The sequence below is a fragment of the Pelodiscus sinensis genome, unplaced genomic scaffold (assembly GCF_049634645.1).
Source record: "Pelodiscus sinensis isolate JC-2024 unplaced genomic scaffold, ASM4963464v1 ctg34, whole genome shotgun sequence".
NCBI classification, from domain to species: Eukaryota; Metazoa; Chordata; order Testudines; family Trionychidae; genus Pelodiscus; species Pelodiscus sinensis.
Window position 1 is genome coordinate 5,296,093 of NW_027465849.1, and position 15,301 is coordinate 5,311,393.

At 49.2% G+C, this 15,301-nt stretch overlaps 1 protein-coding gene and 1 pseudogene across 5 annotated transcripts; both read left to right on the forward strand.

Annotated features, from left to right (window-relative positions):
* Nucleotides 1-202: 202 nt before the first annotated feature.
* On the forward strand, nucleotides 203-1,542 carry LOC112545215 (NTPase KAP family P-loop domain-containing protein 1-like; annotated as a pseudogene).
* Nucleotides 1,543-2,541: 999 nt separating this feature from the next.
* LOC112545216 (NTPase KAP family P-loop domain-containing protein 1-like) lies at nucleotides 2,542-15,270 on the forward strand. 5 transcript variants are annotated; one of them, XM_075915463.1, is made up of 6 exons: nucleotides 2,543-2,898; nucleotides 5,585-5,668; nucleotides 5,786-5,861; nucleotides 7,936-8,022; nucleotides 10,346-10,477; nucleotides 12,131-15,270. In XM_075915463.1, the coding sequence occupies exon 6, from the start codon at nucleotides 12,136-12,138 to the stop codon at nucleotides 13,819-13,821; it is 1,686 nt and encodes a 561-aa protein (XP_075771578.1). In that variant the 5' UTR covers nucleotides 2,543-2,898; nucleotides 5,585-5,668; nucleotides 5,786-5,861; nucleotides 7,936-8,022; nucleotides 10,346-10,477; nucleotides 12,131-12,135; the 3' UTR covers nucleotides 13,822-15,270. The 5 variants fall into 5 exon arrangements, with proteins under 5 accessions (XP_075771576.1, XP_075771577.1, XP_075771578.1 ...); XM_075915461.1 differs by lacking the exon at nucleotides 7,936-8,022 and having other exon boundaries at nucleotides 2,542-2,898; XM_075915464.1 differs by lacking the exon at nucleotides 7,936-8,022 and having other exon boundaries at nucleotides 5,786-5,914.
* The last annotated feature ends 31 nt before the right edge of the window (nucleotides 15,271-15,301 follow it).

The following is a 15,301-nucleotide window of genomic DNA, read 5'->3' on the forward strand; positions in this document are numbered from 1 at the left end:
TTTTATAATTATTGTGTTTCCAAAGATGATAAAATGACATCCCTAAAAAAGCATCATCGCCACCCTCCACCGGGCTGCCTTTGAGCAAAGGGGCACCAGTTTAATAGTGCTGCGTAAGGCCCCATTAATCCTACGGGCAGTTCTGCAAAGAGCTGCCCATTCTTGAATTCTCCCCAGAAGGGAGGGATTGTGAATCTGGAAGATGCCGTGTAAGGCCTCTGGCTGGGATCTACTCAAGCTCCTGTTTCTCATGATCTTCTACCGGCCGGTGCTGACAGAGCAGCAGGAGCAGAGAAGGAACAGGAAACACGTCTTCATCCATTTCAGCGCCTGGGAGTACGCGGGCAGCGACCAGCTCTGGGCAGGCCTCATCACCACACTGTGTGACCGCATGGAAAGACACTTTGGTCGCCTACCCATGAGTGTTTACAGGGCCGTAGGTAAGAAATGTGGCATCATTAAAAAAACAGGGGTTCACGAATGGATTAGCAAGACATTTGTCTTCCTCCCACTGTGGGCTACTGTGATCTTTCTGAGCATGGTAGCTATTGGGATAGGCATTCTCCTCCTAGCGTTTGAGGATGCCTTGGGAGATGCCATAGCTGTTGTGGAAGGCATCTGGGTGACGGTCATTGGCATCTCTGCAGTTACTGCCATAAAGTTCACCTTCCCAATGGTAAGAAAATTCATTGTCGCCCAGAAGTGCCAGCTGGAGAGACAGATGAACCGGACGGATCTCAGCGCACAGCTGGGCTTCATGAGCAGCGTGAAAAAGGAAGTCAGGACAATTACCTGGTTCCTGCAGTTCATGGAGATCTTCCAGCAGCAGAAGCTGCGGGTGGTGCTGGAGACAGGTGCAGCCCCGACAGGGTGGTGGGCGTCCTCAATGCCATGAACATCTTCCTCTTAGACGATGACGCCCCGTTCATCTCCATCCTGGCTGTTGACCCAAGCATCATCGTCGACTGCGTGGAAAGCTCCATATATCTGAAGGGTGTGGCCAACAAGTTCTTAAACCTCATCATCACCCTGCCGTTCTCAGTCCCTCGGATGGACTGCGACACCAAGTTAAGGCTGATGAGTAATATCATCGTGCGCAAGGAGCAGCAAGAGAGAGAGCTAGAGGTGAAGAAATATATCTCCATTTCTATCTCCAGCCCTCCGTAAGATCCTGCCACCCATGATGCAATGACTCCAAGTAGAGACGGCAGCTGGAGACCTCTTCTCCTTGATGGCAGAACCCAGCAGTCAGACTCTGGGAGCTATGGGAAAGGTATCGAAGCTAGAGAACCAGGTCCAGCTTTTAAGCCCCTCTTTCATGTGTCCTTGAAGGAATTTCTGCCGGACAACATGGCGCAAATGCAGCGCATCGTGAACACCATCACCATCACTGTTCCATTATTGAAGAGTAACCTCTCCAAGGACACAGTGTGTCCGAAGAAGGTGGTGGAATGGGTGCTCCTTTCCAACCAGCTGCCGTGCCGTCTGAGCTGGCTCTTGCAGTGCATCGAGGACGAGGAGGGTGCGTGTGAGGGGAGGTGAGTTTGGTATTTTTGGTTAAACCATCTGGCAACCCTACTCCCAAGAGAATGAACCAGGGACCCCAGGGGGAAAAGATCTTCCCTGGCTTGGAGGCTTACCTGAAATAAAAACAGCTTTAGGGGAAGCTTGCGATATGTTTTAAAGGGTTAGAACTAGCTGTGCATTTTTTGTTATTTTAAATGTCATTCCTGAGGTCTCTTCCAGCTCTATGAGTCTATGATTCACTTTGCTCTGCCTGTTTTCACTTGCAGCCACTTAAATCCGACCGCTGGTACCTAATAAAACCACTTTTATTTATTACCAGGCCCAGTGTCAATAATTGCTACGTGGGGGAGCAATCAGTGCGTACGTCCTCCTTTCATTGTTACAGGGGGCTTGCTTGAATGGTTCATTTGGGGTTCTGATCCCATTTGGGGATTGGGTTCCTGGAAGCTGTACTTGAAATTGCCTTCTCCTCAGACCTGACTCAGTGTTTGCATTGCTCTTCGGGGTGTGTGTGTGTGTGTGTGTGTGTGTGTGTGTGTGTGCTTTGGCTGGTGTGTGTGTGTGTGTGGTGTGTGTGTGTGTGTGTGTGTGTGTGTGTGTCCGCGCGCACTTTGGCTGGTGTGTGTGTGTGTGTGTGTGTGTGTGTGTGTGTGCGCACGCTTTGGCTGGGGGAAACCTGGAGATCTGTCCCAGCAGGTCAGGGTGGTGAGAAGCCCCAGGGAGCAAGAACTGCTGGTTGAGTGGCAATGGCTTTGTCAGCCCCCTGGGAAACCCCCCAAGGGGTTTCTATTACCGCCCCCCATCACAGCCTTTGCCAATATAACTCTGCTGGCAGTGCCTCCTACTGGAAACTGATGCTGGACAGCTTTGTGCGGTGTAACTACCCGGGTCACATGGGCTAAGCCAGCAAACGCTTTTTGGCAGAGTTGTCATTTGCCCTGGAGGCTTTGCTAGCATTGCTGTGCCAGCTGGAGGTGCGAGCTTTGCCACACTCCCTAGCCAAGCCAGCTGTGCCGGCAAAGCCTTGAGAAGTAGCCTAAGCCCCTGGCAAGGGAGGCAGGTTGGGTCCTGTGATCTGGATCAACCTGTTCTGACAATTCCTTGGAACTGCTGGTTGAGAAACAAGGATCTTGCAGACAGATGGGGATGATGTGGGAAGCAAATCCAAGTGTGGTGGTGAGGGAGGATATCCTGGGTTGGAGGGCTGATTTATACGCCACCAACAGCTCTGGAGAGCTGAGTTCCCTGCCCAAAACCTGGTCGCAGGCATAAAAGACCCAGAGTAGCCTCTGTTCAGGAAGCAGGTGCCAGGCTGGGCCGGAATCTGCGAGCTCCGCTTTTGCTTTGCCCTTCCTGGAAGCTGGGCTGCAGGTGAGTGGCGGTTTCATCTCCGCTCTTGGGGTGTTTCTCGTGGGTTCTGACTCCGGAGCTGAGAGGGGCTGCGCAGGGGCAATGTCATTAATATGCCATAAGCGTTATAGCCCCTTCTGTGCAGGCTGGCTCCAGACTGTCTGTCATAAGACGTACGAGGCTGCGAATAGCTAAGTACCAAAGAAATGAAGAGGCCAAGGAGATGTTGCAGTGTCGGCCGATGAGGGTTGTAATGAAATGGGGAGCTGAAGAGACCTCGGAAAGCTTTTCCAGACAATAGGAGATGCTGAGGAAGGAACTCACCAATTCCATGGAACATTCCCAACTGGATTTGTGACAGCCCTGGGAACCACGGCGGGGTGTCTGGTTTGGGCCTGGTGTGGTCACAGCGTGGCAGCTGAGACCCAGGAAAGCCACCAAGGATGGAGATGTAACAGTCAAGCAAGACCATCTGAAGATGCAGGTGCTTTGGGCAGGGGGCTGAACTTGACGACACCGAGGTCTCTCGCAGCCCTAGGATCCTACGATTGATGTGCAATGGCTGGTCAGCAGGACACAGGTTCAGTAATCAAAAAGGGTTCTTGGGCTCGTGGCAGCGTCATCCAATTTTGAAGCGAAGTTATCAAAGTGCTTTGTCTCGGTTTGATCGTTTTGACGACATTACAATGCACAGAGATGAAGCACTTTGGCCTTATATATCTAATACAGAAAGGGGAATGTTTGTATGTTTGTGCGCTAATAACTTGGGCATTATAAGAGCTACCGCAACCAAACTTTGCATGGGGTAACCTTTCCTCCAGGAGAAGGTTTTAAGGTACTGTTGGCAGCGTGGGGAGAAGCAGCTTCCCGGGGAAAGTGGTGGGGACAAACATTCACTAAGGCCAGTGGCAGAGGCGTGAGGGGAGGGGCAGCGCTCCGAGCAGCAGCTGCCCCACTTGCCTCTACCAGGCCGTTCCACTGCGCAGGCGCATCCAGGGCAGGGGGGCCCCTCCTCTCTCCCGCCCGTGATGTCACTTAGCCCGGACCCCTCCTCTCCGGCAGCAGCTGAGGGTTGCAGAGCAGCGGGCTGGAGTTTGCAGCTGCCACTAGGGGGCGGTTGTGGGCGCAGTGGGGCGAGCCCAGTGGGGAGGCAGCAGCAGTGGTGGTGGTGCTGGGAGTGGCCCGGGGTCCGGCACAGCTTCCTGGTCGCATGGTGGGGAGCCCGGCACCCGCTCGCCGTGGCCCGCGGGAGAGGGGAGCCCCCGGCGCGGCCCAATGGTGCGGCAGGTAGCAGGGCGAAAGTTTTGGGGCTGACGGTGGGATCGTTGCCCCCCGTGGCACCTGCAGCCCCAGGCGCGAGCTGGGCCGCCCTGCCCAGCCTAGGTCCCGTGTTCGCCCCCTCCTGCCCACGCCTCACATGGGGCATCCCCGGCAGGACCCCACCCACCGCCTGCCCCGAGCAACACCGGGTAACTCCAGCTAGTTATAATATAATTCAGAGTGCTTTAGCTCAACCCTTATTCTATATCAACCATTATTAGTCATTTTAATTCTATATTAAAAATTAGAATATTGCTGTGACTTTTTGTATTCTGCTATAAGTAGAAATTAAGCAGTTTTGGCACATAAGCTGAAGGGCTTATTTTCAACATATACCTCTTATGAAATCTTTGTATTAAATATTACAGAATATAGTCAATTTCAAATGAAAAATTCTTTCAGTGTTTTGATTAAATTTTGAAAGTCTTTTGGGCTTATACATTATGAGGAGTCGGAGCATTTCCCTTCAACATATACACAGAGGCTACGTCTAGACTGGCATGATTTTCCGGAAATGCTTTTAACGGAAAACTTTTCCGTTAAAAGCATTTTCGGAAAAGCACGTCTAGATTGGCAGGATGCTTTTCCGCAAAAGCACTTTCTGCGGAAAAGCGTCCATGGCCAATCTAGACGCGGTTTTCCGCAAAAAAGCCCCGATCGCCATTTTCGCGATAGGGGCTTTTTTGTGGAACACACTACTGTGCTGTCTACACTTGACCTTTTGCGCAAAAGTCTTTTGGAAAAAGACTTTTGCCCGAACGGGAGCAGCATAGTATTTCCGCAAGAACACTTACATGAGATCGTCAGTGTTCTTGCGGAAATTCAAGCAGCCAGTGTAGACAGCTGGCAAGTTTTTCCGCAAAATCTTCTGATTTTGCGGAAAAACTTGCCACTCTAGACACAGCCAGAGTGTTAGGAAGTGCAATATTCCTGCTTTGATCAACTGGTTTCGAGGGTTCCAAAACAATTTTTCGCAAATGTTGCTCTGTGGAAAATCTTCACAGTTTCATCTTTTTCTTCCCTCGTTTGGGAAACACCGTGGAAATTCCAAGCTGTTCGAGGGCAGCTGAAGCGTGATGGAAGTGTTCAGCAGAGAAGAAGTGAGAAAGGCCAGGAATAACTCCCTTTTGAGATTGTGGAGGCAGAGAATTCTGAGCCAGCAGGAAAAACTTCCTATCAGGGTGGTTAAGCCCTGCAATGAATCACCTGGGGAAGTTGTTAAAGCTCCATCCCTGGAGGTTTTTAAGCACAGGTGAAACAAACAGGGATTGCCAAGACCTGTCTCAGTGCAGGGGATGGACTAGATGACTTATCACGGTCCCTCCCATGCTGACTTTTCTATGAGCTGGATGGATCCAGGTTTTGAAACAGCCGTGTTCTCCTTAAGGTCTGATACCTGCTCAGCTGCAGATTTTACGTCCTGTCTCTCCTCTCGTGGCCCAGCCTAGCTGCAGCTAATGGACTAACTCAGGTTAGTGTCACCTGCTCTGTCTTTGCGATTCTTCACAGCTGAACGGCCTATAAAAGCATCGTGCTGGCCTTCTGATCTCTTGGTAACTCTGCATTCTGTTTATTTCTTTCTCCCTAGCCGGCCAATCTAGTCAAGCCCTGTCGGTGCGTGAAGGCCCCAGGCGTTATGAGTGTGATGGTCTCCCATGCCCAAGGTAATTGGCTGGCTAGTAATGGACGGGTTCCTCGGTTCTCTACTCCACATCAGGTATGTGGGGCTAGGCTGCACAAGCCAGGTCTATGGGACAGCATGGCCAGGAGCCAGCTCGCACCTGGTTCACAGGGAGGCAGCTGTATGAATCTGAGAATGGCTGGAAGCCACCTTGGCTCGCTGTGCTCTGGAATGGGGAACGGACCAGCCTTGACACCTGCCAACAACTCCAGTCCTGCCGTAAGCCCAGAGTAGCTATTTTTCCTGATGAATTTGGAAGTGGGATAATTATTTAGCTAGAGGTGAAGCTCTCGGGGGGCTGCCTTTGTGTTAGGTGTGTTTACAGCACCCAGACCAATGGACCTCCCCGATCTTTCATTGGGTGCCCTAAGGTGCTACAAATAATACAGGTGATTACTGGCAACCCGGTTAGCAATGCCACCACCATTAGGTTCCAGAGTTAACAATGCAAGGACACACGAGAGCTGCTCGCTCCTCTTGGAGCTACTTGTCACAGGCAGACAGCATGGCTTAGTGGCTCAGTGGGACATCTCCTTTTTAATCATGAGATCTGGACACTTTAGAATGGCTGTAGCTATTTCAAGCAAAGTCTGTAGGCGGGGAGGGGGGGTTCTAGCTTCATTTGCCCGGGTGGCTGATTCTGGAGCAGATCAGACATGAGCTCTGAGACAGGCCACAAGCCTTCAGGTTCCGGGTGGCAGGACCCTTCTCTCTAGCCTCAGCCTCTAGCTGGGGTTACGATCCCCCTCTAAGGCTGGCCTGCCAGGCCTTGCGGCTAGTGGCGTCTCCCTGCGCTGGGCCCCTGCCCAGAGCCCCTTTGGCCGCACCAGCTGCTCAACACACTCGGCTCCAGACTGTTCCAGTTCTAGCTCCAGCACTCTCTGCTGCTCCGCCTCCAGTTCCCGGGGGGGGGGCCTCCCTGGCTCCTCTGGCTCCATGGCTCCCAGCATGGCCCTGCTCTCTGGGCAGCGTCTCAGGCCCTTCTCTCTGACTCTGTGGCTGCAGCCCTGCTCCCAGCAAAGGATCTGCCCTCTGCCCTGTGTCTCAGATCTCTGGCTGGCACAGCCCTGCACCCTAGCTCAGTGCGGGCCCCTGCTCTCTCCTTAGCTCAGCCCCGCTCTGTCCAACCCAGGCAAACTCGGCTCACATGGAGCACAGGACCCCTGGCCGCCTGACTCCCTGCAGGGCCTGCCTGCTCTGCCAATCAGGCTGAACTGAGACTAAGGGTCTTGATATCTCAGCCACCTTACCCCTACCTTTCAGTGCTGGGGGTTAGCTAACCAGTCCCCCGCCTCTGAGTTTTAGGAAGGAGCTAGCAGCAAACATCCTTCTCATTTTTTCCTTCTATGTGTGGAATACATTTTGTTATGTGCACCAACGTATAGTACAGATGTGCACTACCAGGGTGCTCTGCTAATCCTCTGAGCTGCATCTGAATGTCTCCTAGATAGCTACCAAAGTGCTCAGCTTGTAGGGAACACTGGCTAATAGCCCCCTTACATCTGGAGAAGGGAGAGACAGGACTCCATCCTGGGACAGCAGCAACTGGGAGAGACCATCTGCCTGGGGGAAGCCAAATACGATGCAAGAATGAGGCTCTGTTCCTTGTTCCAGGCTCTTTCTCGAGCCTACGCCCATAGGTGTGGCTGTGGCTGGCAGTTTCAAGAGTGGAGTTTCGCTGGCCCTGCAATCCAAGTGACTCCGGCAGCTGGTGCTTATCATTCCATTGCCTCTTCCTGTCTAACCAGCTTGTTTAACCAAGCCGGAGGGAAAGGTGAATCTTTTGGCCCTTCGATCGTGTTCGACCTGCCTCTGCGAGACTGAAGAGCCCATTATCAAATTAGTCCCCATGTAGGTATGAACAAGTAACCCCCGAACCTTCCCTTTGTTGAGCTAAATAGATCCAGCCCATGAACTTGGCTCTAGGGCAACAACAATTTAATAAAGGGCAACTGGGCAGGCTTTCTAACCTTTATGCCTAAGCCTACATTTTCATGGTGCTCTCATGACTCCTCTCCAATTTATTAATGCATCAGAATCCTTCTCCAATTTCTCAGAATCCTTCTTGAATTCTGGCTGCCAGAGCTGGACAGAGAACGCCAGCAGTGCCGAACAGAGAGGCAAACCACCTCTTGATTCCTGCTGTGAGTTTCTTGTTTCTACCTCCCGGGATTACATCAGCTTTTTAAGCCAGAGTGCTGCACGGGGAACTCATGTTCCACTGATTACCCACCACGACCCCTAAATCTTTTTCCAATTCGTTGCCTCCCAGGAGAGTCCACCACCCGGTAAGTCTGGTCCACACCACCAGGGGAAGTGGCATAGGCTAGCCTGGGCCAGGGCAAAGGAACACATGGGCCTCCCTCTTCTCCATCTATCCCTCTGTATCACACAGCAGGGCGCAGGAGTGCCAGGGGCTCTGCGGACGCTGTTTGGCTTAATGCCAGCGAAAGCAGGGCCTACAGGAGCACTTACGGGCTCCTAGTGTTAAGGGCTGCGAGCTGCAATGTGGTTGCCTCAGCAGCGCTGCTCAGTGTTCTGGCCTTGCAGCTCCGGTGTGGTCAGTGCAGATAACGCAGCCTGCTCCTGCTGCAGATCTCGCTGTTCGCACAAAGACTGACCACAGGCACGGTCTGGTGATAGAAGCACTCGGCCAGGCTTATAGCCGTGAAGTCACAATCCTAGTGCCCTGGATTTGTGGCTACACGTGCATCAACGCACCAGTGCCCCGGGACAAGGAGAAGTTCAGTCAGAAAGTCTCTATTATCTCCTAAGCCACACAGAGGGGTAAGGCCAGGCACCCCAATATTTATAACCTGAAATAAACAAGTTATGTGGTTTGTTTGCTACCTCCCTTTGCTCCTAATACCTTGAACCAAAACATCCTATTTCATTTTGTCAAACCATCTTCTCTTGCCCTGGAGCGGGAGGTAGCTGTACTAGCCGGCATGTAGTTATGTAAATATCTAGCGCCTAGTGTACTAGCACCAACTTTGCCAATTTCATGGGCTGGGCAGTGAACTTATAAGCAGCTGCTATAATACATGGCCTGACCTTGGTTCACAGCTGCTGCTCCAGGCCTCAAATCTGACACCAGGCCCAATGCTCCAGGCTCTCTGGACATGGTGACTGCATATCAGGGTGGTCTGGTCAATTAATCAATCGCATCCTTAGCAGCTCCAGCTCCAGGACTATGCTCAGACTGAATCTAGACCAGGCATGTCCAAAGTCCGGCCCGCGGGCCAATTGCGGCCCGTGTTCCGGTTTAATACGGCCCCACAGGTAATTTGGCAATATCTATCTTTTATGGCCCCCAACGAATCCATATGTATTGAGATGAATACATTGTAAAATCTCAGTTAATGTCAGTTGGTCTAAATCAGTTATAAATATATTTGGACACAACATGTATACTTGGTGTTATGTTCCTGTTCATATTTTTTGAACTTAAAAGTTGACAGACAACCTTTATTACCAATAATATGTAATGTACTTTACAATGTTCCTGACATATTTCAGCTTCCTGGATTTTTTTTTCATCTGGCCTTCAGATATGAAAGGCAGAGTGATTTAACACCTGTTTAGATTTGTCATCCATGTGACGAAATGAAAAGTATGCCGTTTGCAATAAACTTTGCATAAAATAGTTAATTTGCATTTAATTTTAATGGTTCAAAGAATGTCAGGCACAATGGTCGGCCCTCACGCATGTTCACTTCATCAAATCTGGCCCTCTTTAAAAAAAGTTTGGACACCCCTGATCTAGACCTACTGGCAGTGCAGCATGCGCAGGCAAGAGCGCTTTCTGCTGTCCTACAGGAAAACCACAAGCAACATGTAAACTGCACAAGCTAAGGCTGGCTGCTGAGGACATTTGCCCAGGCAGAAATGAGACCTAACCTCCCCCTAAAACAGGGCTACTCAACTTTAGAAGCCCCAGGGGCCTCTCACGACACATGCCGAGGGCCACAATTTAAATGTGGTTGCATATACATGCAAATATATCTGCAAATAGCTTCTTTCATACTGATGGGCATGAATACAAAGCACTTCCCACAATGCCCCAGTGCTCCCAGCACCTCCTCCTTGGGGACTAGACATGCCGACACTCTGTACCCGTCTGTTACAGCCAGTCCGTCCGCTTGTGTCTTTCAATGTTCCCCCCGCCTGGGAGATGCCTTGATGGCTATGTCTAGACTGCAGGCTTCTTTCAGAAGAAGCTTTTCCGGAAGTGATCTTCCGAAAAAACTTCTTCCGAAAGAGAGCCAGAACTACACTGCCAAAGTGCATTGAAAAAGCGATTTGCTTTTTCGACAGATAGTATCCACACTGAATGGGATATTTGCCTGGCACCTTTGCCTGGTCTAAAAGTTAAAAAAAAAAAGAGAGAGAAGGGTGTAATTGAACATCCACTGCTGATGCGCTCAGTAAGGCTGATCTTTGTGTTTTCTCTCGGCCCTGCTGCAGAGCCTCAGACCCTACAGAACATCTACTGCCTCGCTTTAGCCAATGTCCTGTACACTGTGCCCACGCCTGCAATTGTTGGGCTTTATGCACCATGGGGACGCTGCAAAATCTTGCTCTTAAAGAAAATCAAGGGTAAGTACTGCCCTGGGGAACTCAAGAAGGGGGAGGGACCGCATGGGGATGTCAGAGGGGATTAGTGGACTACAACCAACTCCAAAGAGCCAGAGTCACCTTTACCCATTTGCAGCACTGTGTCTTAATAGCCACTCCCTTGCCTCTTCCTGTCTCTGTCCTGTAGCTCTCCTTCCTGCGCAAAGGATCTTGTTAACTGAGAATTGTAAAAGCTGGCCAGACCTATTAGCAAAAGAAAAAAACCAACAACAAATGGTCTGGTAGCACTTTATAGACTAATGGAACATGTAGATGGTATCATGAGCTTTTGTGGGCACGGTCTACTTCTCCATGATACCATCTACACGTTTCCTTAGTCTAAAGTGCTACCAGACCATTTGTAGTTTGTTACAGAAAAAACAAACTCGGCTACCCCCTGAAGCTCCAAGACCTATTAGCAGAAAATTAACTCATGAAAGAGTCATTCAAGTGGTAACGAAGCCATTTAACACAGGGGTCAGCAACCGACTCAAACCAAACAGTCAAACTACATAAACATTCAGAACATGTCGTCAACAAAGACCTAGTATAAGAATGCCCATTTGCATAACGGAAAATATATGACTTAATATTATGATAATTGACAATGATGAATAATAGCAGAAATGAAACCTTGTACTCCCTTTATTAAATGGGACTTCTGCTTCTGCATTTTTTTGCACATTTCTTTGAAGTTTATATTTTAACTAGTTAAATTCAGGTCCATGCAGCCATTCAAACTACATGACTAATTACACGTTTTTAAAATACTGAATTAAAGTTTTATTTTAATTTAAAAGCTTGCATGTATGTTGGGAATGACAAAAGAGCCATGCTTAGTGCCCTACTGAGCCATATTTGGTTTGAGAGCCATAGGTTGCAGACCCCTGATTTAACAGGCATTTAACAGATTGGGTTTGTTTAGTTTAGAAAAGAGAAGATTGAGAGGGGACATGATAACAGTTTTCAGATATCTAAAAGGGTGTCACAAGGAGGAGGGAGAAAAATTGTTCATCTTGGCTTCTGAGGATAGAACAAGAAGCAATGGGCTTAAACTGCAGCAAGGGAGGTTTAGGTTGGACATTAGGAAAAAGTTCCTACCTGTCAGGGTAGTCAAACACTGGAATAAATTGCCCAGGGAGGCTGTGGAATCCCCATCTCTGGAGATATTTAAGAGTAGGTTAGATAAATGTCTATCAGGGATGGTCTAGACAGTATTTGGTCCTGCCATGAGGGCAGGGGACTGGACTTGATGACCTCTCGAAGTCCCTTCCAGTCCTAGTATTCTATGATTTTATGATTTGGCACCCTGGCGACTGCAGTTTCTGAATATACCGTGTGAGCTGACAGGACTTTAGTTTAAAATTTGTTTTATAATTATTGTGTTTCTGAAGATGATAAAATGACATCCCTAAAAAAGCATCATCGCCACCCTCCACCGGGCTGCCACTGAGCAAAGGGGCACCAGTTTAATAGTGCTGCGTAGGGCCCAATTAATCCTGTGGGCGACTCTGCAAAGAGCTGCCCATTCTTGAACACTCCCCAGGAGGAAAGGATAGTAAATCCAGAAGATCCTTCAGGAGGAAAGATTTAAGCCGCTTCCAGATAACTGATGTACATCTTCTCTTATCGTAGAGTTCATGGTTAATGAGGAATTTCAGCAGACTCAGAAGACGCAGTGTTGGGCCTCTGGCTTGAATCTACTCAAGCTCCTGTTTCTCATGATCTTCTACCGGCCAGTTCTGACAGGGCAGCAGAAGTGGCGAAGGAATGTGAAACACGTCTTCATCCATTTCAGTGCCTGGGAGTACGCGGGCAGCGACCAGCTTTGGGCAGGCCTCATCACCACACTATGCGACCACATCGAAAGACACTTTGGTCTCCTACCTATGAGTGTTTTCAGGGCTGTAGGTAAGAAATCTGGCATCATTGAAGGACCAGGGGATCAGGAATGGGTTATCAAGAAGTTCCTCTTCCTCCCGCTGTGGGCTACTGTGATCTTTCTGAGCGTGGTAGCCATTGGCATGGGCGTTTTCCTCCTAGTGCTTGGCATGCACATTGGAGATGCCTCACGAGATGCCATAGCTGTTGTGGAAGGCATTGGGGTGATGGCCATTGGCCTCTCTGCAGTTACTGCCATAAAGTTCACCTTCCCAGTGGTACGAAACATCATCGTCACCCAGAAGTGCCAGCTGGAGAGACAGATGAACCGGACGGATCTCAGCGCACAGCTGGGCTTCATGAGCAGCGTGAAAAAGGAAGTCAGGACAATTACCAGGTTCCTGCAGTTCATGGAGATCTTCCAGCGGCAGAAGCTGCGGGTGGTGCTGGAGATCACCCACTTGGACAGGTGCAGCCCCGACAGGGTGGTTGGCGTCCTCAATGCCATGAACATCCTCCTCTCAGACAATGATGCCCCGTTCATCTCCATCTTGGCTGTTGACCCAAGCATCATTGTTGACTGCGTGGAAAGCTCCACATGTGTGAAGGGTATGGCCAACAACGGCTACAAGTTCTTAAACCGCATTGTTACCCTGCCCTTCTGTGTCCCTCAAATGGACTGTGACACCAAGAATGGCCTGATCAGGGACATTATTGACCGCAGGAAGCCACAAGTGAAAGAGCTAGAGGTGAAGAAAGCTAACCCTTACTTCCTCTCCAACCCTCACTATGATCCTGCCACCCATGATGCAATGAATCCAGTTACAGATGACAGCTGCACACCTCTCCTCCCTGACGTCAGAACCCAGCAGTCAGAAACTGGAAGCTACGGGAAAGATATCCGAACCAAAGAACTAATTCAAGCTTTTGACCACCTCCTTGATGAGTCCTTGAAGGAATTTATGCCGGATAACATGGTGCAAATGCAGCGCATCGTAAACACCATCACCATCACCATCACACTACTGAAGAGTAACCTCTTCAAGGACACGGTGTGTCCGAAGAAGGTGGTGGAATGGGTGCTCCTTGCCAACCAGTGGCCGTGCCGTCTGAGCTGGCTGTTGCAGTGCATCGAAGATGAGAAGCAGAGGAGCAGAATGGGCAGTTGCCAAGAAAGCCCGCTCCGCCCAGACATGTCTCTGTGCGAGGTCTATGAGAAGTACATGGAAGAGCTGGACAAGCTGAAAGGCCAGATGGAAAAGCTGCTGGAACTGGACCAGGATCCCGAGCTCTTCAGCCTCCTGTGCCGCAAGTTTCGGGTGGAGGAGGCCAACTCGTACCTGCCCTTCACGGTCAATTTAGACTTGTCCTTGAAAAGGCATATGGAGCTGCAACGCGGCAGCCACAGCTTGAAACAGACCAAGACGATCACAAGCTCAGTGTGACAGTTCCCATCCATGCTTTATGAAAATTGGCTTATGAATATCAACATGCATAACTCAAGAGATGCTTTAGACAAAATGCCTCATGTAACCTATCGATTTTAATATTACAATCTGCTGGCTCTGTATACTCAATTTAGTTCTGTGTATCATTCTTGTATGTGAAGTGACAAATATAAAGTGTGGATCTCTGTATAGTCCTAAATGTGCTAATGAAGGCCATTACTGGTGCCCCGGAAGCCTAATGACTAGGGAACAACTCAATGACTTGTAAACAGGCATGTTTGTCCTGTATGTCCAAAGGTAAGTAGACTAGAAAGATGTGACAATTCCACAGGATAATGGGAATCCATTTTGAACCTGGTGTTTTCCCATAGGAAGGAGTGATGTCAAACAAAGGGTTCTGGCCCTTGCGAAGAGGCATTGAATCTGTCTAGCCAAATCTAAGAGGAAACAGAAATTTTCAGGTATCTAAAAAGGTGTCACAAGGAGGAAAGAGAAAAATTGTTCTCTTTGGCCTCTGAGGATAGGACAAAAAGCAATGGGCTTAAATTTCAGCAAGGGAAGTTTAGGTTCGACATTAGGAAAAACTTCCTAACTGTCAGGGTGGTTCAACACTGGAATAAGTTGCCTAGGGAGGTTGTGGAATCTCCATCTCTGGAGATATTTAAGAGCAGTTAGATAGACATCTATCAGGGATGGTCTAGACGGTACTGGGTCCTGCCGTGAGGGCAGGGGACTGGACTCGATGACCACTCAAGGTCCCTTCCAGTTCTAGTGTTGTATAATTCTATGAAATTTGGAGTGCTGGAGACCCAAGTCAGAATCATCTTTCATTTGAAAATTAGGCCTGAAATAAGAACATGTTCTTAGGGTAAGAAGTTACATATGGTAAGTTTGGGTATGTCTAGACTGTATCTCTCTGTTGGCAGAGGGATGCAGATTAGGCAGGTCGACATTGCAAATCAAGTGGGGATTTAAATACCCCATGCCTAATTTGCATTAAAATGGCTGCCGTTTTTGCTGACTCCACGCTTTGTTGGCAAAAAGCGGCAGTCTAGAGGGGGATCTGTTGAGAAACAAAGCCTTTTTCGACAGATCCCTTATGCCTCCTGCAAGGAGGTTTACAAGATCTGTGAAAAAAGGCTTTCTTTCTCGACAGATCCCCCTGTAGACTGCCGCTTCTTACTGACAAAGTGCTGGGTTGCCAAAAATGGTGGCCATTTTGATGCAAATTAAAAACAGGATATTTAAATCCCCGCTTCATTTGCAATGTTGACCTACCTAATCTGCATCCATTTGCCAACAGAGGGATGCAGTCTAGACATACCTTTTGTTAGTGAATTAGAACCAGCTATGCATTTCCTATGCATTTTAATTTTGTAACTTACTTGGATTGGTCTGTTTTCATTTGCAATCTCTTAAACCCTACTGTTTTTACTTAATAAAAGCTCTTTTGTTTACTATCAAGCCCAGTGTAAAT

What these genes read in the sequence shown, in the direction of transcription:
- LOC112545216 (XM_075915461.1), top strand. Translation starts at nt 5,834, where the DNA reads ATGAGTGTGATGGTCTCCCATGCCCAAG. An exon ending in GATGGTCTCCCATGCCCAAG is followed by an intron (nt 5,862 to 10,345) that starts GTAATTGGCTGG and finishes GCCCTGCTGCAG; the next exon opens with AGCCTCAGACCCTACAGAAC. An exon ending in GCTCTTAAAGAAAATCAAGG is followed by an intron (nt 10,478 to 12,130) that starts GTAAGTACTGCC and finishes CTCTTATCGTAG; the next exon opens with AGTTCATGGTTAATGAGGAA.